Raw genomic sequence first — 22,073 nt, forward strand, 5'->3', positions numbered from 1 at the left:
AACAAACAGCTTAACCAACGTCAAGGTGATAAATGTGTACCTATTATATAAATATAAGTCTATGTAGGTCTGTCACCACATCAAACTTTATTTTCATGGCTTTTTATTCTAAAGAAAATGTAGTGATTTTCAAGACTGACAATGCTAAAAAATGAAGTTTAAAACCGAGTCAGTAGGATGCAGTGATTCACTCGATTCAGGCAGGGAAAAAACAGTCCATCACACCACCTGCACCAGAGAGAGTACGCGAGTACCTGCTTAAAAATTGCACTTTTTTCTATCAATAAAAACCAGCAGGGATTTGACTCAACTGTAAAAACTAAAAGAGGTGACAAGGAGACAAGGATAAACATGTTTTCCTGCTCTGCAGACCTGAATAACATCTAATATTAATACCAACAGATGTGCCTGATGGATGTATAAAGTGCTTTCCGTTGGGCAATCTATTGCAAACTTTAATATACTGCACATGTATCATCTTAAGCATAAAAGTGCCAACAGCTGGTTAATACTTACCAAAAAAACTCTTACAAATTGCATTACTAATCCAGCCATTGTAATTAGAATTAGAAAAAGATTTATACATCTTGTTTATTTGTTTATTCTTTATTTCTTTCAGGGACTATGTAAAAAAAAAAAAAACATATTTGCATAAAGGGAAAACATTTTTGTACCAGATTTAGATTAGTAGCTAATTTCCATCTGCAGTCCCTGGGCAGTTAAAAAAAACCTGTAAGATACAATTAAAAATCAATCAGCAAAGATACACACAAACACACTCAGTTACTCACATATATGGACACACACACACACCATAACAAATGGTAAACAAGTATCAAAATTGGCAGTCAATGAAATCACCAGACATGCTTCCTCTGTGCTTTGGTACACACGAAAGAAACCAAATCCTCTGAAGCACTGACCGAGACAACGGGGTTGCTATGACGTTAAAAGAAAAGCACTGAGATAAATCTATGATACAGCACAGTCTGAAAGAGCCATAATAATCTCACTGTGACGTCACAGTATTTAATTTTGCAGCCACTGCATCTGGAACAATAAGAAGATTACCGCCAAAGGAAAATAGAAATCAAGGGCTTGAGAATGTTAACGTCATTATAATGTTGTACTTTATTCTTTTTTTAGATTTATGTTAACAGCCACGCCATTAAATAACTACACCTTTAGTCGAACTCTGAAACAGTCAGGGAGTGAATCAGCCGCTGTGGGGCTGTGATTTTCACTGGTAAAGATTTTAATGTAGAAAGCAGAGAAGCAGCTGAGTGTACTCCTGTGTTGCTGTCAGCATTAGCAGTAGGCTGGCTCATTGAGGAGCAGACTTAATATGGCAAGCCCGGTTGAACCATATCCTGCAGACAGGGAAACCATAGCAACAGTAATGCACTGCCATGGCGACTACAGGAGGTTCGCTTAGACAGCCTCAGAGTCAGGATGACAATAGAAAGCCTAAAAGGGAGCTCTCATTTATTTAATTATTTTCTTACAAAAAGCATTTGAAAGATGGGGGCAAATAAGGCAAGTGAGTATGTTTAGGCGGGGGCTTGATGTGGAATCAACAAAAAGATTTAAGGAAATTCTCCCACATTGCTCCCTACAATGGCACAGAGTTAGGAGAAAATAATTGCAGCATTAACAGCCCTAATTGAAACGCCAGGTCTGTAAAAGTCACTTTGTTTTCGCTGCTCTGACAACCTTCTGATAATTTGCCCACGACTTCTTTAACAATTCAAAGCACGCCTGATTGTTTTTTCCTCTTTCTGCTGGGGCCTTCTGAGAGCTTTCACCATTTAAAGGCTGAGCTTCAGGTGTGAGGTGCTAAGCTTACAAGAGTAGTTACAGAATTGAAAAAAGCAGGTGGAGTTGTGCAGAGTGAGTAAGTGGTCTGGAGTCAAGTGCGGAGGAGGTCTGTCCAGAGACTGAGCAAAAGCAGAAGAAAAATGTCCAGCAGTAGCCCAGGTAACCGTGTGCAGCCACATGAGGTGTGACAGACTGACAGGGGGGAGAAATCTTGATTATAACAATGGATTTTGCAATCAGAAGGGTTTTGCAGAAAAATGTCAGCCATACAGAGGAAATATGTTTTCATAATGAAAGAATACATAATGAGTCTTTTTTTCTCTATGTTCAGACCAAAGACGAGGCAGTACCAGCTCCAAATCAATAACTCAAAAAGACAGTCATGTACGTGCACTGACATCATTAACCAACAGCCTGCACAAGGGAATGAACGTGCAAATGAGTGGGTTTGAGAGTACATGTGCATGCTCATGTTTGTACGATAATTATGCCTCTTTGTGCATGTGTGTGCGTGCAGGCATCCTCGACGATGCACTGTACAGAGCAGATTTCTAGGGATTTGGAAGGATTTCAAGATTATAATGTGATTACAGCAGACAGCCATGGATCACACATGCCAGAAATACTGATGTATATCTAATGTGCTCCTTGCTAGAAAAGCCTTTTAATACTGCAGTTTGAAATCACTCATGTGTCATTTCTATTCATTCTCAGTGTGTGACTGTATCTGTATATTTCACATGCTATCACTGTGTTGAAAATTACCTTTAGTTTAGTTTATTCTGACAATTATTCTGGCCAATGAAACGAAGAAAGGTGTAACAATCCTCACAGTACACTCAGTATGAAGTAATCTAAACACTTAGCATTTGGTTTTTAAACAGACATGCAAAGTTATGTACTTCTCTTCATCTACACAATGTATTCCACACATTTACTCCTGACACTGTAAACCTGTGATATTTTACATCATTCCTCACTGCTGGCTTGCTAAACGTTAGGCTTCCTCTCAGGTCATGATGATTTGGTCTTATTTGGAACAAGTTTTGAATGTTGTTTGTTTGCTGCTTTATACGTTATTTGTGGACGTTTGAAGTCAACCTATTTCAATTTGAATTGTATGGTTCTTTTGAAGTGGGCGCATGTATGATCCTTGTTGTTCTTTTTTGCAGAATGTATTTGATTTTCTAGAAAAATACAAAACTAAAAGGAAAAAAATCCAAGTTGCATAAATTTATGTGCATTTGGGTAGTTTTTTACCAAATCGTTGTGGGAAGATGGGATAAAATAACAATTTTGAGATCAGACACATTACTCTATGCATATGGGCACACAGATACTTACACAATCATCACACAAAGCCATTCTTCCTAAAAATAACCCATGTTTTCATCTAACCAACTAGAGCAAGCCTAATGTAGTAAATAACCACAAAGATTTACACACTCTGAGCTGCCCAGTAAGTTGTTTTATGTTGCCATGTCCCACTGCGAGGTACTCTGGACACAAATGCAAAATCAGTGGCACCAGAGCCAATCTAATTGATAAGGCATGAAATGTCATTGAGTCACTGAACTACACCTCACATGTGTACACACACATACACAGAGCCACAGGGCAATGCCAGATTCAACCAGGGGGACTTGGCACAGACCTCTAAGCTAACACTGATAGTAAGTGAAGACTTGTTCCATCTGACCTTCTGATTTGGCTCACAGCCCCCTGTAGGAATACTGACTTTCTATTATAAGACCCAGAACGCTATGCATCAAATAAATCATTGAACCAGAAGAAGACAGCAGTTGTGCAACATAGACTTCTCTTTTTGGAGCAAAATCAAATCGGTGCCTTTCGAATTGTGCAGCTACGTTTAGTTCCACTCGGTTAATCTGCTAGTTACAGAGAAATCTCACTAGAACGACAGCTCAGGGAATAAAGTTCAGAACCTGTAAGTGTGCAAGAGAGAGAAGAGTTACTGTAGTTTAATATTACATATTCATGAAAAACACGCGGGTTGTCACCTCGACACGGCGGAGAAGCTGCTGTGATCAGGAAGTAGAACAGAAGCACCGGTGTCACCTTGTGTTCAATCAGCTGAGCTTTATTGTCTTAACTAGAATATGATAATGAGCACAATCTGTCTTAGAGACCAGTATTAACTCCTGACTAAGAAATTCTTTGGACAAGCTGACAGACTGTGTCACGCCACTCCTTGCAGCTGCAAATTACTTTTGTCTGGATCCACACATAATTGAAAGGAACTACGATGAATTGTTTTTACAAAGTGCTCCAAAATGAAGACAGAGGTCACTTGTATCGTTACTCGAATAAAACAACAATATTGTACAGAAATAGCCACTCGAGGTCTAACATGAAGGAGCACAAAAAAGGAAAAAACCTTGATCATTTGTCCACGTTCAGATTGTTGTGCACTCAAATGTCATCAGTATCTGTTTAGCTTGTTGTATTTTCTATTGCAGGCTGCCTTTTTAGCTCTTGCTCTCCTGGAACATTAAGATCTTGAGTGCCTGGCGTCTGGCAGCCCAATAATATATCAGCGTTGTTGCTTTGGACAGTGTTACTCTTCTGGTCAGAAATATGACTCTCCAGTTTATAGCTATCAAGACCTCTGCTCTCTTCGGCTTGTTGGCTGTGACTGTGGCTAGCTGAAATACTGTCCCGCCGCTGGCCATCGTTGGGGCTCAAACCATCTGTACTACCATAATTCTCACTTTCTCCCTGCTGTGTAGTGCTGCTGTCTGTTTGTGTGCAGCCTCTTGTCCCATCTTTCGACTTGCTGTCATGCTGCTGGCATCGTGTGATCTGGCCTAATGTGATTTGGAGCTCATTGAGGCGCTGTAATACATAGCGTCTCTTCAGTTCCAGCAGGATTGTTCCATTACGACTCAGGCTTGGCATGTCTGTTGGAGTTGCCCTCTGCAGAAGAATAGATCACAGAGCATGTATTGTAAATGATGTGCCGTAAAGATATGACTGAGTTCATGCACATAGTCTGGAGCAATAATGCAAATTCAGACACAGATCACGTTCATGCATACTGATTTACGCATCTCTCTTTTAAGTCAAGGCTGAACATCAGCATGAATATTGTAGATTAAAACGAGTTATCACCATTCAATCACTGCAATATGCCATTTATATGTATGAAATGCAGTAATAGCAGATACTGGCAAAATCAAACGAGATCATTTCACAACGCTGAAGTGAAACTTGGATGAAATCAAAACACAAAGACATCATTTAAAAGCCCTTCACAACACAATTAAATTAACACAGAGATTCATGTTTTGGATTATGTAATTATATGTGCAGTGTATAATATTCCAGCTAATTACTGCAGAATGGTTTCCAGCGCTGTTCTCTCTTTCCTTTAGCCATGTGCTCACTTCAGCTCTCTTCTGTAGTTGCGTGCTCAGCAGCAAGAACGACTCATTCATGCGATCAATTTCTTCCTCTATACATGACATCTGGAAGAGAAATAATGGTTGACGGTTCACTTAAATTAAAATTCTGTTTCATTTTTTATATTTTTACCTGCACTGGTGTCCCCTTTGGTGGTAAACCTGAAAAAAAAGAATAAAAATTTGTGTCTGGAATTTGTAGATTGGAAAATACAACAAAAGAAACACCAAACAATATGTGAATATTTGAAGCACAAAAACCACCCAATGCACTTCAGCCCTCAATATCACGGTTTTATGGAAACCTTGAACTCTGTGCACCAGGACACTGAAACAAAAGTCTTTTAGGTGCTTAACAGCGTAAAAACAAAACAAAAACAAAACAGAAAATCTCTCCAAGACTTCATATAATACTTTAATGATGCTTTTATGTTTTAAGTGGCAAAAATGAAATGAACAACATCTGCATGAAATCACAGATGGGCTTGTTCATCAACTTTTATGGCTGGATTATTATTATGGTCATTGTTTCGCAAGACCGCTTGCTGATGTCACTGAGGCTTCATGGTCAAAAGCAGGAGTTTAAATCATCAAATCAGTCCATGCATAAGAAAATAGTACAAGACTGCAACAAATGTCCACAGAATTTCAGCTGATCAACACATGATGATGTTTTGTTCACAGCTGCTTATACATTTTCCTATACTGACAACAAATGCCACAACTGTCATTTTTAAAATAAATTCATTTTGCAACCTTTAGCATATGAACTATTTTATTTATGAAGCTGGTGAAGGTCTATTTTCCCTTTACTTTTAGATAGTAGCTTTGCAAAGACCCCTTAATGTGATATTTATTGTTTTACAGCAATAAATACACCGTGAAAATCCTGTGAGCATTTTATGTAATAGTAATTCTTTTTGAACCTCAACAGTTGTCTTACCTTTGTCTGTGGTCTGAGCTGGAGTATGTTTGAGTTCAGAAATGAGCTGCTCCAGCTGGAAATATTTGTATTTCTTGAGTCTGAATTGGCAAAAAGGGAGAAATATTACATATTGTAATATAAATATTTTGCTGAAATGACAAACCTCATTTATTCTGCTGTAATCGTTATCTGTCTCACCAACCTGCTAGCTAATAGGTGCTCAGTGAAGCGGGCTTCAGTGGGAACTCTAATGTTGAGAAATTCCTCAACTAATGTGTTATTCTGCCCCTTCAAAGCATCGAAATTGGACTGTTAATAGAAGGCATAAAATGTTATCTGCCTCCATTTTTATACTATGAGAATGATGAGTGAGGTTTAAAGAGCACTTACACACCTCTGCTGTGCTCCATTTGAAAGAAACATTGAACAACTGAAGGCTTAGAGCTGAAATGGCCTCATGGAGTGCTTGCATAAAGCTCTGGGGTTTGGATCCTGGATTAAAAAATACATATACAAATCTATATATCACAGTGTTTTTAAAGAAGATTACATACTTTGTGTTTTCAAAGTTAATTGCCAGGGATATTACTCTGTACTATATGACAGTTGCCAAACGAGGACACGAGACTGTCCTTCAGAACTGTCTTCTATTGGTTTTTCTCTGATTACCAGATGCTATGTGGGCCATTGACTGCAGGATGACAGAGATGAAATGTCCCACGTGCTGAAGCTTTGCCTCTGACAGATACAGGATTTGATTGGTCGCATCAAAATAAAAGTCCCTGGAGCAGTGTGACAGTAGACCCCCATTAGAGGAAGATGGAGCGAATGGAATCGACTTGGCCAGCAGGAGAAGAGCACTGGGGAACATGGGGCAGTTTTCAAGCAACTGCATCACCTGACAACCAAACAAAAAAATGGCAGAGTCCTGTGGGGAGAGGTTGTCCAGTGCAGTCGGGATGAGCTGCCCATCATAATTCCCCTTTGCAGAATTATCTGCAACTCCTAAAAAGGGGAAAAAAAAGAGATAATTTTAGAACTTGGTATATGTTGCATTGATCAAATATCATGTGTGTTTTAGAGATCTCGCTATAATGTTTCTGTACCATTGCTAAAATATTGTTTTGACTCATCCATGGTGAGATTTTGTAAAGATTGTTGGATCTCCTGCAGGGTCTTGAATAGAGGTGATATCATGATAAGCTTGGACAGGTCATGATCACTTAAAGAAGGAGCTGTGCTCTGTATATGGTCTAGGACACAGAGAAATAACATTAGCAGAACACACTATAAACTGACCAGGCATAGGATTATGGACACCTGGTATCTGGATCAGATGTTAGTAAAACATCTGTTATGTCCTGTAAGTTGTTTGTCCAACACAACCCAAAGATGCTTGATGCCGCTGTTGACTTGCCTCCCATAGTGCATCCTGCTGCCAGGTGTTCCCCTGGTAAGTGATGCACATATATGCGGCCATCATGTTAAAGAAAATATGATTAATCAGACCAGGCCACCTTCTTCCATTGATTGTGGTCCAGTTCTGATACTCGCGTGCCCATCGTTGGAGCTTTCAGTAGTGACAGAGGCATGGGTACCCTGACTGGTCTGCAACTGTGCAGCCCCACACAAAACAAACTGCGACGCCTGTGTAGTCTGACACCCTTCTGTCAGCATAAACTATCTTGACAATCTGAGCTACAGTAGCTAATCTCTTTTGTGATAACATGGGCCAGCCTTCCCTCCCCTTGTGCATCAGTGAGCCTTGGCTGCCCATGACCTTGTCACTGGTTCACCACAGTTCCTTCCTTCCCCCACAAGATCTGCAGTTTTGGAGATGCTCCAGAGAACCCATTCGTCTAGCCATCACAATCTGATACTTGACAGACTTGCTCAAATCCTTTTGCCTGCCCATTTTCCTGCTTCAAACACATCAACAAAATGTTCATTTGCTCCCATATCCCACCCACTAACAGGTGAAATGATAAAGAGAAATAATCACTTCACCTGTTGGTGTTCATAATATTATGCCTGATCAGTGTAATATTCTGATATTATTGTACATGCAAACGATGGCAGCATACACAGTAGTGATTTATTCCTTACCGGGCTCGTGTGGAAGAGCTCCTGCTTTGGTCACATTCACTGATGAAAACTGTGGATCATTGAGTGAGGAATTTACTCTCTACTTTATATCATAAATACACAATACAGAGAGAATGCCACTGCAGTACCTGCATCAAACACATGTTAGTGTCACTGGGTTGCATGTACCCAGCTTGCGCCTCACACTCTCTGGTATCGTGATGACCTGTGTGACAGTACAGGGGACCAGACAAATCCTGGTTCTGCCAAGCGTCTCCTGTCAGCCTGCATAAGAGAGTTTCCACTGACCTGACCAGAGCTCCCAGCAATGACATGCAGGCCTCAACTTGAATGATGGAGATGTTCAGTTACATACAAAAAAAAATTTAATTGTGACATAAATTTCCATTTCTCTTAATGCACAACAAGAAACAGCCAGCATGCTTCTGTGTGATGGTCCACAAAACACAACACAAACCACATATTATCATCTTTACACTTTGGTGTTTTATGCTAAGCTAAAGTAACTGTCTGTAACTTTACAGCTATGATACATGCATGTGGTTCTCAACAAGAAATGAAGAATTCACATTTCCCAGACTGACTAAATATCCCTTTAATGATCTATCTTATTATTAGAGACGGTCATTCATCTTCAGTAGAAGACATTACTCTCATCCTCATGATCATCATCATTTATTTTTACCTTGTGTATGTCTCTCCCCCACACTGCTGCCTGATGGTTCATCCTTCATTGTTTTATGAACTAATATCTCTTTAAGGAGGCTCATTTTTTTATGATCCATATTCTCCAAGGCATTCTGAAAGAAGGATAAAGAATTTTTATTCTGTTTCCTTGAGGGGAACAAGATTGCATTATTATGTATGTGTTATGTATGGACAAGCAAGTCCATAAGTTGTTCTTATTAATGGTTCATAACTCACCTATAAAGTGTGGTAAGTGATTTACTCATCATTAATAAAGAAAACAAAACAAAAAACAAAAAAAACATTAACTGAAACTTTAAATAAATGACTTCAACTGTTTATGAGAAGGAGCACTTCTTGGATTCAAACCGCTTCTCTTTGAGGTGCTGGTTTGATGGTAAACAAATAATAAAAAGGAGTTGGGGTATCAGTGAGAGCAGCAATGCAATGAGGCACCATTAATCAGTGTAAGGGGGTCTCACATGCTAGAGGATAAAACAGGACACAGCCAGACTCCCAGCAAACATGGTTGCCTAGAGCATGGGTATGAAGTGTAAGGGCCAGAATATAAAATTAGTTTGACATTCCAGGTGTAAAGGATCCTATAAGAGTAGTCATTGTAAACATTGCTCAAATGTACTGCAGACGTTAATTTGATTTCACCTCTTAAAAGGAGTTTGCTATTAATCATTTTATTAATCAAAAAAACGTATTTGCCATCTGCAGGCTGTAGTGTCCCAGCTGCAAAGTTTTTTTATTTTATTTTATTAATGGTAGAACAAAAAGACTAATTAACTACTCTCTGAACTGTGTGAGGAGACAACCACACAGATATGGAGAGAACATGGAAAATATGGAAACTCCGGATGGTGGATTTAAACCCAGTACTTTCTCCCTGTGAGCCAACAGTGCTAACCACTACATCGCCCCTTTGTCCTGTTTCTAAGCGCTTCCTATCGAACATTCACTGTTCGATGAATGAATTGGCAATGACTTGGGTCAGTTATTTGTCCAAGGATGCTTTGGCATGCAGACTGAAGCAACCAGAGACCAATCCACCAGTAAAGCAATACATCAATCAACCGATCAATAGATGACCTGCCCTACCCTCAGGGCGACAGGCATCCCCACCTGATGGATGTTATTTAGGTTTTGTACTAAACATGAACTGTGGTGGCAAGATGATTTATCCAACAGCTTTACTGGATTATTCCATGCATTATTTATTACAATATTAAAACTCACCTTGAATGATTCAGTGTGTTGACAGATGTTTCTATAAAACTCCTGTATGTCTTTGCGGTGCCGGGCCAGCTGTGAGGCTATATGGAGGTTCTGATCCTCCAGCTTGTCATAAAGAGTCTTCACATTAAACTCCTCCAAATCACAGCACCCTGGCACTCCTCCTAAACAAGGCCAGTAAATGTCAACAATGGGAAAGATTGAAATGGCTTGAAAAAAATAACAGAAGGGCCTCATCATGACATCTTTAAGATCTGAGGAGATGATCTTGTGAAGCATGAACGCACATTGAAATTATAAGCTCAGTTTGGCTCCATAGTAATTTAGTGGAGTCGGTCTAGCTTTCTTTAGTGGTAACAGCACAAGCCATTACAGTATGATATAAGCCATTATTTTCTTTATCGTCAATCAGATGTGGAATAGGCTGTTAACTGCTAGCTGGTCATGCGTGATGGTTTCATAATGGCTAGGCCAATTGGCATTTAAACGCCCAATCAAGCTGCATGAATAATGTAATAAGCGTCAACTGAGAAACATTACCGTCACCTCCACTATCAGAGATTAGAAAGAAACAAGGCAAATGTAGTGAAAAGTCGACGAAAGGGAGCTGCCAAAGTTTGTTTTTAGTGAAAGTTTTCTGGAAAACTTTTAGTCTTTGGTTATTGGCCAAGTCGTCCAAGAGGTACAGAAAATTTATTTAGTGGATTTGATAAAACATAGTTGCAGTAAGTCATAAAAGTAAACTTTAAATGCATTTCAGACTGAAGTTTCATATACTGTGATACCATATTTAATTGAATACAAATTAGAGCATGTTTAGGCCAAAAAATTACTCTCCATCACCGCTCTGACACAGTTATTGCAATTGCTTGAAAACCCATAGAGTGTTTGATAAAAAAAACAAAAAAGCACTGGCACAGTATTAAACAAGGGGCTAACCTCCTTTTGAAATAGCAGGCTCCTCAGCTTCTGCTCCTTCTCCAACACCTCTACTACCAAGGAAATCACCTTGGCTTGGGACCACTAAGCTGAAAAACAAAGACTCGAATTTTGTTTATTTTCACTTGTTTAAAAGTGTTTTATGTATTTTTTAGAACACAACGTCAGCACTGCTGTCACACCAGTATACCTTTCTCTGCTGCATGCACACTCCACCGGACAGAAAGGCTCCCCGAGGCTGCGCCACTTTGGCTTTATCCTCCACTGGGAGACAAGCTTTGCTTTGCTAGGTCGCAAAACTAGTACTGTAGTGGTCAGAATTACGACCACAACCAAGAGCAGACTAAGGATCCCTGCACACAGTCAGCATTGTGTCATGGTGAAAGCTAATTCATTACAATAATACCCCTGTAAACACTTAGTCAGCAATACAAATACCCACCAGCAATCACTCCCCAGTCGGGCAGAAGGTTTAGTTTGTGTTTCTTGACAATCCCGTGCTTGACCAATTGTGCTGGGGTCATGGGTTGAAACACAGCAGCCCTGGGGCCACACTCTGTCCCCTCCTCACTGACTACCACTACCAGACTCCACTGTGGGACAACACTGTCAACAAACACGTACTTCCCCGTTTCAGAAAAAACATGGGCAAACCTGGCAATGGAAAGATGACAAAGAGGAATACAAATTAGAACATGAGATCACGATACTGTGTGACCACAGTTATATGAGGATATATTACCTTGAGGAGTTAAAGTTTGTTTGCTTCATGAGTATCTGTAGATGCCTAAAGGCACCAAAGTCCCAGCTGGGGTTGCTGTTAAACAGGTGGTCTTTTTGATAAACTGGAAAGTGGCTGAGATGGCGGTCTAAGAGAATTCAGTTAGAAGTAAGAGGACAGTGGTTTAAAAAAAAAAGAAAAAAAATCACACACTGTGATAAAACCATGGTAAAAGTAAAAACAGCTGTACCTGTGTGGTTGATGGTGAGATGAAAAATGAGCATGTCACCAGAGGAAAGACAGGCAATGGGGTTGGGGATTCGAGGTAAGACAGCCAGATCTTCTGTGTCTCTTCTATTTCTGGGTCTTGTTTTTAGGACTTCTATTGGCTCTGTGAAGAGATAGCATTGTGTCACAGATTGCACAGTTTTGTCAACCAATTAAAGCCAAAATTTTTACGGTTAATTGGTGGTAGATACAGAAAACAAACGGATTGCATGGCAAAAGAAAATATATCAATCAACATGTCAGCTCTAATCACCTGACAGAAACTGATTGATGACATCTTTTTGTGTGGGAATCCAACCAAACACTCCTTCAGAGTCAAACTGGACCAAGTGTGTTTTCCCAATATTCTTTAAATGGATATCTGGTCCTAAAATATTTGTTATTCTCTGAAAATAAAAGGAAATAACACAAACTAGAAAACTAGAAAAGCGCATGTTATTTTGTATTTATTATGTTGGAGAGAAAACATAATGTAAGGAACAATTGTGCCATACTGTGTTTCTATTTTAACTATAGTTTTTCCAGTTGCTGATATTTGTCAGTTTTTATTTATATGTAGTGTTAAGTATGTGTTCCAATATACATTCACAGTAATGCCATGCTACACCTTGGTCACAATAATAAAAAAATATCCTTAACTTGAGAAAATTGATATTTTTGTTGTTAGACAAATAACATGCACACTTACAGTACTGTGCAAAAGTCTTGAGACACCTTATTTCTTTATGTTTTATTAGGAAAATAGGTGCAGAGATTCAATTAAATTTTCAATTCAACTCAATTTTATATGCATGGCACCAAATCATAACATCAGTCACCTCAGTGGTAAGAAAGTTAAAGACCCTACAATAACAGTGTGAAAAACCTCAACAATCAAACAACACCCTATGAGCAACCACTTAGGAAGGAAAAACTCCCTTTTAACAGGAGGAAACCTCCAGTTCAGGCAGGAGCATCCATCTGCTGCGATTGGTTGGGGGTGAAACATGTACAAACATTAATGGAAATACAGTATAAAGCTGCTTTTGGCTGCACCCTTGTTACAAGCTGGCTTTGTGGTTGGTTCTGTGCCAAATCAAGCTCTGCAAATTGCTTAGTTTGGCACAGTTTTATGCTTTTCCTGAACCAACCACAAAGCCAGCTACCTTTCACTTGCCACTACACTACATTACAGTAGATGGAACTTATATATACATTATTTAAGGCAAAAACGCAGTTTGTAGAATTCTAATGAACTTAAGTTAATGTTTGGCATGGCCACCTTTATTATTTTAGAACCTGAACTCTCTTCGGCAAGATTTCCTCTTATTAAGAGTTGTTCTCCAGGCTTCTTGAAGGACATTCAAAGCGTGTCTTTGAATGTCTTTTGTTCTTTTCTCTGTCAAAATTGTCCCACACTGCCTCAGTAATGTTGAGGTCCAAGCTCTGGGAAGGAACGACACTGTGCCATTGTGTGGTTTTCCATCCACTTTACCGGTTATGCTTTTACTGCATTGGCAGTGTGTTTGGGATCATTGTCATGCTGAAAAGTGAAGCCGCTGCCAATCACACACTTTCCAGGTGGTACTGCATGGTGGATCAAAATGTGACAGCACTTTTCTGCATGGTTCCATCAATTTTGACAAGATTCCAAGACCACAGGCTGTAATGCAGTCCCAAACCATGACGCAGCCTCCAACATATGGGACCTGCTTTATACAGTTTGACAAAAATTTGACGACAGCTCCAGTTCTTGTACAATTTGGCATGTGCTTTTTCTTGCCGTTCCCTTCTTTGACTATGGTTTCTTGACAGACACCCTTCTGCTGAGACCATGTCTCATGAGACTTCGGTGAACAGCACATGGATCAACTGAAGTGCCACATGCATTTCTCGGGTCCTGTGTCAGAACTTTGTTGGATTTTTTCCTATTTCTAAAGGAAATGACTTGAAGATACTTCATATATGCTACAGAAAGTTGTTAGGCTTAGCCCTTCTTTGCTGGTCATCCACTTGGTTCAGTTTCCTCATTTTTAAGGACACAGTGCCTACCCTGCTGTCATATGTCATGTTTTCAGCCAATAACTCCTTGGGAATTGGCATGTGCGTGCAAAAATGACTGTTTTATGCCTGTTAAACTGTTATCGTTGGGATCTTTCATAGTTTCAACCAAAGAAATAGGAAAACAATATATGTGTTTTTGTGACAGCCTGCGAATAACAAAGTGCCTAAAGATACAAATAAAAAGGCAATGTTAAAATAAAACCCTGGAAAAACAGAAAACCTGGAGAACTCAAGCCAACTTTTAAAAATCACAAATCTGGCAAAATATAAAGAAACGAGGGGTGGCTCAAGACTTTTGCACAACACTGTATATATGATGAAACTCACAGAAAATGAAAAAACCTCTTGCTGGAATAACTTGGAATAACGAAATACTTTTTCTTTGATGGTGAGCAGACTTCACTATTTATCACTGTCACTTCATCATATGCAATGATATCACAAAATCTGCAGTTGCAACATTTTTTCACATCATGCTGAAACCTTGTTAAATGCTGTGCCAAGCTTTCTGCCTACTAATTGATGTAGCTAAACCCTACAGTGTGAGGAGTCGCTTGGCTGCGTCAGTACAGTTCTAATGTTGTATTTATACTTGTTTTTCAAATATCCCTCCTCTCATTCCCGCACACATTTAGAGTAACTGATCACTGATTATAAGAGAAATAATTGAATTGGATAGCTGGATATCCTTGCAAGGTGTAGCTGATCAACAGTTGTCAGTGGCCCATGTTAACCTTCCATCACCTTTGCCCAGACCATGCTATGGCTTTCTTTGATGCTGAGCAGCAGGTGTCCATCTGGTGAAAGCTGAGCAGAGAGCTGAGGCAGTCTGGAAAGGCAGGATGTATTGCAAAGCTCCTCAGCAGACACGTATCGCTCACACTGGCAGCTGGGGTGCAGATAAGGCAAGAGACAGAAAGGCAACATATCAGGCTGTATACCAGCTAGAATCCTAATTCACTTCTTTATTAGATGTAGCTTTAGTAGTTTTTACAGAGCAACAGTAAATCGGACTCGGCTTACATGATTTGGTAAAGGAAAAAGGTGATAAGGTGACTCACATGCCCATCTCCGCATCCAGAGTTCCTCCATGTGGTCCACAGGTGATACTGCAGGAGTGGAGGGACGGTGACACACACTCTCTGGATGCTGCCAAGCGCACCTCTCCTGTGGCACATCGTCTGTTCACCTGAAACAAGCAAAAACTCAGACTTCCGAAAGGGCATACAAGGTTTTTGCAGTATGTTGCATCATTTGTGACTGAACCTTCATTTACACCATAGTATAGTCTTCTATAGTCTTCTAGGCAAAACATATTGCAAAGGGAGTGAGTCAAACTTCAAATCTTGACTGGATTTTTTTTTTTTTTTTGGTTTAAAAAGTGGAAAGCTTTTCATGTGATTCATGAAAAGCTCTTTTCAACGTTAGACACATGAATGGTGTTTTGCAGGTGAGTCTACAGAGTTGCGCAGGAACAAAAAGAAAATTAGAAAATTTCACACTGTCAATATGTCTTTGAAGGTTCTCAGTCATCCAGGTCATCGTAGTCTAAGGAGCTTGGAAAGAAAAGCGTCTGGACTTCTTTGGGTTGCTTGAAGACGTTTCACCTCTCATCTGAGAACATTCAGAACTGACGAAGAAGCTTCTCGGATGAAAGGTGAAGCGTCTTCAAGCAACTCAAAGAAGTCCAGACGCTTTTCTTTCCAAGCTCCTTAGACTTCACACTGTCAAGTTGAAGTGTAAGTTTTTTGAGTCAATAGACGCATTATTGAGGAAAAAAATGCATAGATTAAACCAAATACCTTAATGGTTTTAACTGACCTCAGGCTGACAGTCCAATTCACTATCGGCAGTAGATATTTTAAAATCCAGCTCGTTATAGAAGATAAAGCCAGTTCTGCACAAACATGAACCATCTGAATACTGGAAAGCACGGTTCTTGCCAATGCAGGTACAGGAAAAAGAACCTGAGAAAGCAAGCGACACACGGCATGGCAGTTTGTGGTCCTGATTTCCAACTCCTCGCAACAAAGTTTACTATAAAAACTTTTTAAATCAGTCTGTTATTTACTGCTCTAACCAGCTTGTGAGGTGGAGGAGCTACCACAGGGGAAGCAGGCCTTCTGGGCAGGCAGGTGGTTGAAGGTGTTTTCCAGACACAGGCGACAGTCATCCATTTTCTCAGCACGAGTGAGGTTGCCGAATGAGCCAGGTGGGCAGGATATCGGCTGAGTGGATCCCAAAGGGCAGACATAGCCAAGAGGGCAAGGGTTTTTCTTGTAGTTGTCTGCACCTGTTGCATTAAATGTGTATGAAATGAGAAATACTGTACAATTGAGATCATTTAGGATGATGAAAAATTCCTGCCAAAACGTATATAAAGTACCTGGGGGGCAGAAGTATCCTGGTGGACAAGGAAGGCATTGCAGAATGGAGGCTAGAGATGGACGATAGGTGCCCCCCTCACACACAATACAGCAGCTGTTTTTGGACCCTCTGAGCCCACTAGTGTTGGCCGGCATAGAGCCGCCTTCGCAGGACTTCATGGAAGAGCTGTTGGCTGGGCAGTAGTATGGAAATGGACAGCTGTGGAGCATGGTAACAGGGTTATTTATAAAGCTTTAAACCACATGAAGTAGAATCAGTCAAAACCTATCAAGCTTTCATCATTTAAAGCCTCTCATTTTTTATATCACACAGAGTGGACACTTGCCTTTGTGCCAGATTTAGCTTGTTAGAGCTGTCGTGTACTCACAGTTGTTTGGGGCTGTTATAGGAATGAGATCCTTCAGGGCAAAAATAACCTTCTGGACAGGCTTCAGGCTCAGCAGTTTGGGGTCCACAGTACGATCCAGCTCTGCATGGCCTCTCTGAAACCGCACCTAGATTATGATCAAACACTTGTTACAACACTCACTGCTATGTTTGGAAAGGAAGGAATTTCAAATGGTTCAGACATCACATCCAGAGGCTAAAATGAGCTTTCACATAAAACTATTCTGACAAACCCACCAACAGGACACTGATAGGAAGCCCGACAGGGTATCCCTTCCACATTGGGTTTTCCTGTATCCTGGGGGTGTGGGCAGAAGGTTCCCCCTGCACAGAGTTCACACTGGCTGGGTGCAGCAGCTCCCGGAAGCTGCCTCATGGTGCCTGCGGGGCAGAGGATGGGAGGCCCAGTCCCACTACACCAGAAGCCAGGTGGGCAGGGATATTTGGAGTAGTCTGTCAGCCCTACAACAACAACCATTTTCTAAAAACAACAAATCACTATATAGTGTGACAGACATATGAACCACAAAGCTTGCTAAAATTATTAAAGTTTTTTTAATAAGCCTTCATTAATTCCCACAAAGGCAGCAAAAGAAAGGACCGTAACAACATGCTACACATTATCCACTAGCTAAAGCAACAATATGATTTAGTGTCAACCATAAACTTTTGTGAGAGGACCAGAAACAAGGTTGTTGTTTTTTTTATTTGAAAATTCAGTGCATGTGGCCTCAGGTGAAGAGTTAAAATTCAATGCCTTCCCTCACATCATATTTCTTTCATTCATAGTTTAGGCACAACTATGATAATGTGCACCATATACTGTATACGGACATTAATGCAGTCTTGAAAGGAGCTGGCTTTGAATTGCCCTTGCAGATGTGCATTAAAACCCAGCAGAGAAAAAAGATTACAGATGTATTTTAAAATGTATTACAGTGCACCATACTGTAGGCACAGGGTATAATCAGAACTGAATAACAGAATGGAATAATGTGTAGCTTTTACAGGGAAGGAAAAGGAATCTGTTACATTTATAGATTAAATTTGAGTTCATCTTTTAAAACATGAGGATATGGCGTATCAGACCTGTGCTGTTACAGTGTGAACCAGGTGGGCATGGCAGGCAGTCACCCTTGCTGTGTGCTCCAGGAGAAGCTCGATAAGTGTAGAGAGGGCATGGCCTGGCACCAGTCCCTCCAACAAAGTCGCCACCAGGCAGACCATCACAGTAATGACCAGCAGGACACAGATGAGCAATTGGGTCTCCTGCAAGCAAACATCACAAAAAGTTGTTTAGGAGGAAAACAGGTTTCTGATACTTGGTATATACACGAACAATTTTTATGCTACAAGAAGAGATCAGCCTCTCCTATTCTCTTTCATCAGATCAGAAAATTTAAGTATCTTGATTAAAATTTAGTATTTTTACCCTTAATACTTGATTAAAATGGCTACAAAACTTCACTCAGTTCATACCAGATTTGCACCAATACTGGGGTGGGCAAGGTAAGCAATCCTGTAGGCTGGCACCTCCTGGGGAGCTTCTGATGGTATTTGCAGGACACAACTGAGCCTGTTTTGTGCCTTCGGGGCAATAGAAACCTAGAATAAAGGAAACATTTGGTATTTAACAATTTATTTAGCTAAACTACACCTGCAGAGATCTGAGCCAAATAATCTGAGAATAAAAGCATTAACAGTGATTTGTTGGTAGTTTCTTCTACATTGTTAGTTTTTAAAATTATATATCTTTCTCTCTATATATACATATTGCACCTGGTGGACACGGTCCAGCACACTGCACACCCCACTGGCACTGGGTTAAGTTAAACACTGGTCCCTGAGGGGTGAAATCTGTGCTTCCAGAAACGCAGATATACCCTGCAGCACAAACACCTTGGATCTTACCACCCCTAAGGAAACATACAGTTAGTTAGTCAGTACATAAAACCACAAGATTCACTCCATGCAGACAGAAACATATGCCTATGCACACATAATTAATTTAGAAGAATCTGAAACGTATGCTCCATTTAACAAATACAAAGATAATAACATCATCTCTTCTGGTTTAATGTTTACTCTGAGTTGATTATGATCATGCATAAGAAGGCAGTCATTTAGTTTTGGCAGTGAACCGTGGCTACTGATCATGACATACTTGTGCATTCTGATGTGATAACAGTGAGTGTTTGTCTTTGAGCACTGTAACTGATGATTAGTGTTCAAAGAATTGATCATGACAGGAAGGGCAGTGGAGATACAATGTATGTTAAATGTTAAACGCATCATCCGCTGTAATTTTTGATGCTTTGCAAAATCTTAATTACTTGGAAGTAATTAAAAATGGCTAAGAGAACAATTTATGAATAATTTATAAGTTATTAAAATTAAATCTGTAAATTTATGTTACTAGGTCTCATTCTTTGAAAATCTTAAGAACCAGCAATTTTATATGAGCTATGCATTGGTCATATAGAGTTAACATAATGCATGATGTTTAGCCTGCATGCCAGCATTTTTGACATAATGACAATTAACATAATGGACGCTATTATAAAGCAATATAGGATTTCTAGGAGAGATGATCGATGAATAAGGCTAACCTACAGAGTTTTAAGAAAGAAATGTCCAACTCTGATCTGAAAATCCAAATCACAGCACTACATAAGATCCATTTAAAACCGCAATAACCTTTCTGAATTATTGAAAGAGATAAAGTTGCTGTCGTGCTCCATGTTTTAATAAACTCAGTTAAAGTTATCAGTAAAGCTGATATTGCTGGGTATCTTAATGAACATTTTCTATCAGCTAGTGTTGTTTTTAATGAAAATGTGGTCTCAGAGTTCTAATTTGAATTCCATGTCTTTTTCATCTATTACCTCCATATCAAAAGAACCCATTTGTCTTTGGATCAATTTCTTCAAAAGGTTTGAAATCCATTCATCCAAAAAAGTCATCTGGACCTGCCAATCTGATTACCCGTCATCTAAAGCTAACAGCTGATGCAATTGCTGAGCCTGTTCCTCATATTATTATTTCTCCAGATTTTAGGGTGATTTAGTGTCCAGACTAATATCGCCCTAAAATCTGTAAAGCAGCCTATGTTCTCCCCTTCTAAAAAGTTTCATTTTAAATAATTATAGTTAAACTTTCCACTCTTGTTAAAACTCTGGTATTTGCAATAAGCTCTTTGATGGCTTTAGATCAGTTCATAGTACCATAATATGTGTGGGTTACAGATAATGTTATTAATGCATTTTTCTGCCTTGTTTGTTGATCTATCCAAGGCATTATATTCTCTTAGTCAGACTCAGTTCTCTGGGCCAAATCTTATTTAGAAGCTGAACTGGGGCAAAATGGAAAGGTACTGAAGGCATATACAACTTTTAGAGCAACATATGGTACCATCCAGATTTTGCTTTTTGTTTTTGGAACTGGGGTTTAGGGTATCTGGTTCGATAGTGTATGTATGCTGTTATGTTCCTTTATTTATTTATCAATAAATATTTTTAATTTGTAAATTTATAATTTTGTATTGGTGTGTCTTCTTGGCGTGCTCTCCCTTAAAAAGAGATTTTATTCTCAAGGGACTTACTGTTAAATAAAGCATAAATAAATAAAATAAATAAATATGTCTGTATACACAAGGTGTGCATGGGCCTAGCTGTATGTTTATCTAAGTCAGTGCACTGTTTCTGAATATTTGAGGGTGCAAGACGTGCATGGGACTGTGTACCTGCAGAACTTTCCTGGAGGGCAGGGTGAACACTCTCTCTCTTCCTGTAAACCTCCCAGATCTGAAAGGGTGTATGTCCCATTAGGACAGGGCTGAGGTACCATTGTTCCTAGAAGAAAAACAAAAGGTGGGATAAAACAAAAGCCTTTATTGGTCATCTCATCTTGATTTTGAAATAAACCAAGTGGATTAACATTCTTGTCAAAAGAAAGACATGAGACTAATATTGGTCTCATGTCAATGAATATGTCAGTGAGCTATAAATAAAAGTTTAAATCTTTTATTGTCAAGAGCTTCTTTTCAGCATACCTGCAGGGCAGAATGAATGTGGTGGGCAGGGTAGTGGATCTCCCACTATGGCCTCCTCACAGTAGAAACCAGGTCTGCAGGGAATGCAGCTGTCTGATCCCTGGTTAGGCTGGTACTCTCCTGTGGGACAAGGCAAGGCCATGGCAGAACCTTGCAGACAGTGGTGGCCCTTAGTTGGAATGAAAAAGGTGAAGGAACATCAGAGAAGTGGCACCCAATTTAGCAGAAAATTGATATTAAACATGTGGCACAACCATTTATTACACATATGTCTGGAAAATAATAGAGAAGACATGGGGAAGTAATTCAGTTGGAGAGAAGTCTATATGTTCAACCTTACCTTGGGACAGAGGAATGCATATGGGGTAGTTGAAGAGAAGTCAAAAGGGCAGTAGAAACCAGCAGCACAAGGACCACTGGGGCTAGCCAGACCGTCTGTAGAGCAGTAGTGGCCAGCAGGACAGGTAGAACAACTCTCCATGGACACACCTCCTATGATGGGTGCACAATAGATAACAGTCAGAGAATATTGTGAAGGAGATAATGGGAAGCAGAGAGCATGAGATCAGAAGTGGATCTCTTTTAAATTCAAATCCAGCAGCATGGAAATGCCTTTTCATGACATGTGCAAACATTAGTGAAGTACCAGTGGAGTTGCGAATGCTGCCAAGAGGGCATGGAACTGGAGAGAGGCACCCTGCTGGACAGTAGTGGCCCACAGGGCAAGGGCCATTCCTGGGGAAGTTTTCAGAGCTGTGAGGGGCTGGTTCCATAGCTCCACCATGGCAGAAATAACCCTGCAAACATAAACCTGGACGGAAAAAAAAAAAGAAAAAGTTGACACTACCAGTTTGATGCCATGTGAGGATGCAGATGTGAGTATTTTGCTAAAAAGCCAAAGTTTTGTTAAATCAAAATTTTAATCTCTGTTCACCTTGTGGTATGGAGGCTCCATATGAGCCACAGTACAGTCCAGAGGGGCAGGGTGTGCAGGCAGAGAGCGTGTGGGCACCTGTCTGATTGTTGAAAGTACCTGAAGGGCAGGGCTGAGGCAGG

At 40.0% G+C, this 22,073-nt stretch overlaps 1 protein-coding gene across 1 annotated transcript; it reads right to left on the bottom strand.

Annotated features, from left to right (window-relative positions):
* Positions 1–2,557: 2,557 nt before the first annotated feature.
* LOC120719637 lies at positions 2,558–22,036 on the bottom strand. The gene is made up of 33 exons (XM_040008998.1): positions 21,952–22,036; positions 21,664–21,828; positions 21,358–21,509; positions 21,018–21,186; positions 20,709–20,817; positions 18,746–18,882; positions 18,446–18,571; positions 18,056–18,235; positions 17,204–17,428; positions 16,947–17,073; positions 16,578–16,777; positions 16,272–16,484; positions 16,013–16,158; positions 15,253–15,380; positions 14,936–15,080; positions 12,402–12,534; positions 12,111–12,251; positions 11,882–12,008; positions 11,582–11,793; positions 11,330–11,492; positions 11,140–11,228; positions 10,204–10,364; positions 8,957–9,071; positions 8,400–8,596; positions 8,272–8,320; positions 7,272–7,418; positions 6,835–7,170; positions 6,560–6,657; positions 6,368–6,474; positions 6,184–6,263; positions 5,374–5,402; positions 5,175–5,306; positions 2,558–4,755 (listed from the first exon to the last, which is right to left on the bottom strand). Exons 2-33 carry the CDS (start codon positions 21,788–21,790, stop codon positions 4,273–4,275), a joined length of 4,983 nt encoding a protein of 1,660 aa, XP_039864932.1. The 5' UTR covers positions 21,791–21,828; positions 21,952–22,036; the 3' UTR covers positions 2,558–4,272.
* Positions 22,037–22,073: the final 37 nt, after the last annotated feature.

The sequence above is a fragment of the Simochromis diagramma genome, unplaced genomic scaffold (assembly GCF_900408965.1).
Source record: "Simochromis diagramma unplaced genomic scaffold, fSimDia1.1 OVJJ01000344.1, whole genome shotgun sequence".
In the NCBI taxonomy this organism is placed as follows: domain Eukaryota; kingdom Metazoa; phylum Chordata; class Actinopteri; order Cichliformes; family Cichlidae; genus Simochromis; species Simochromis diagramma.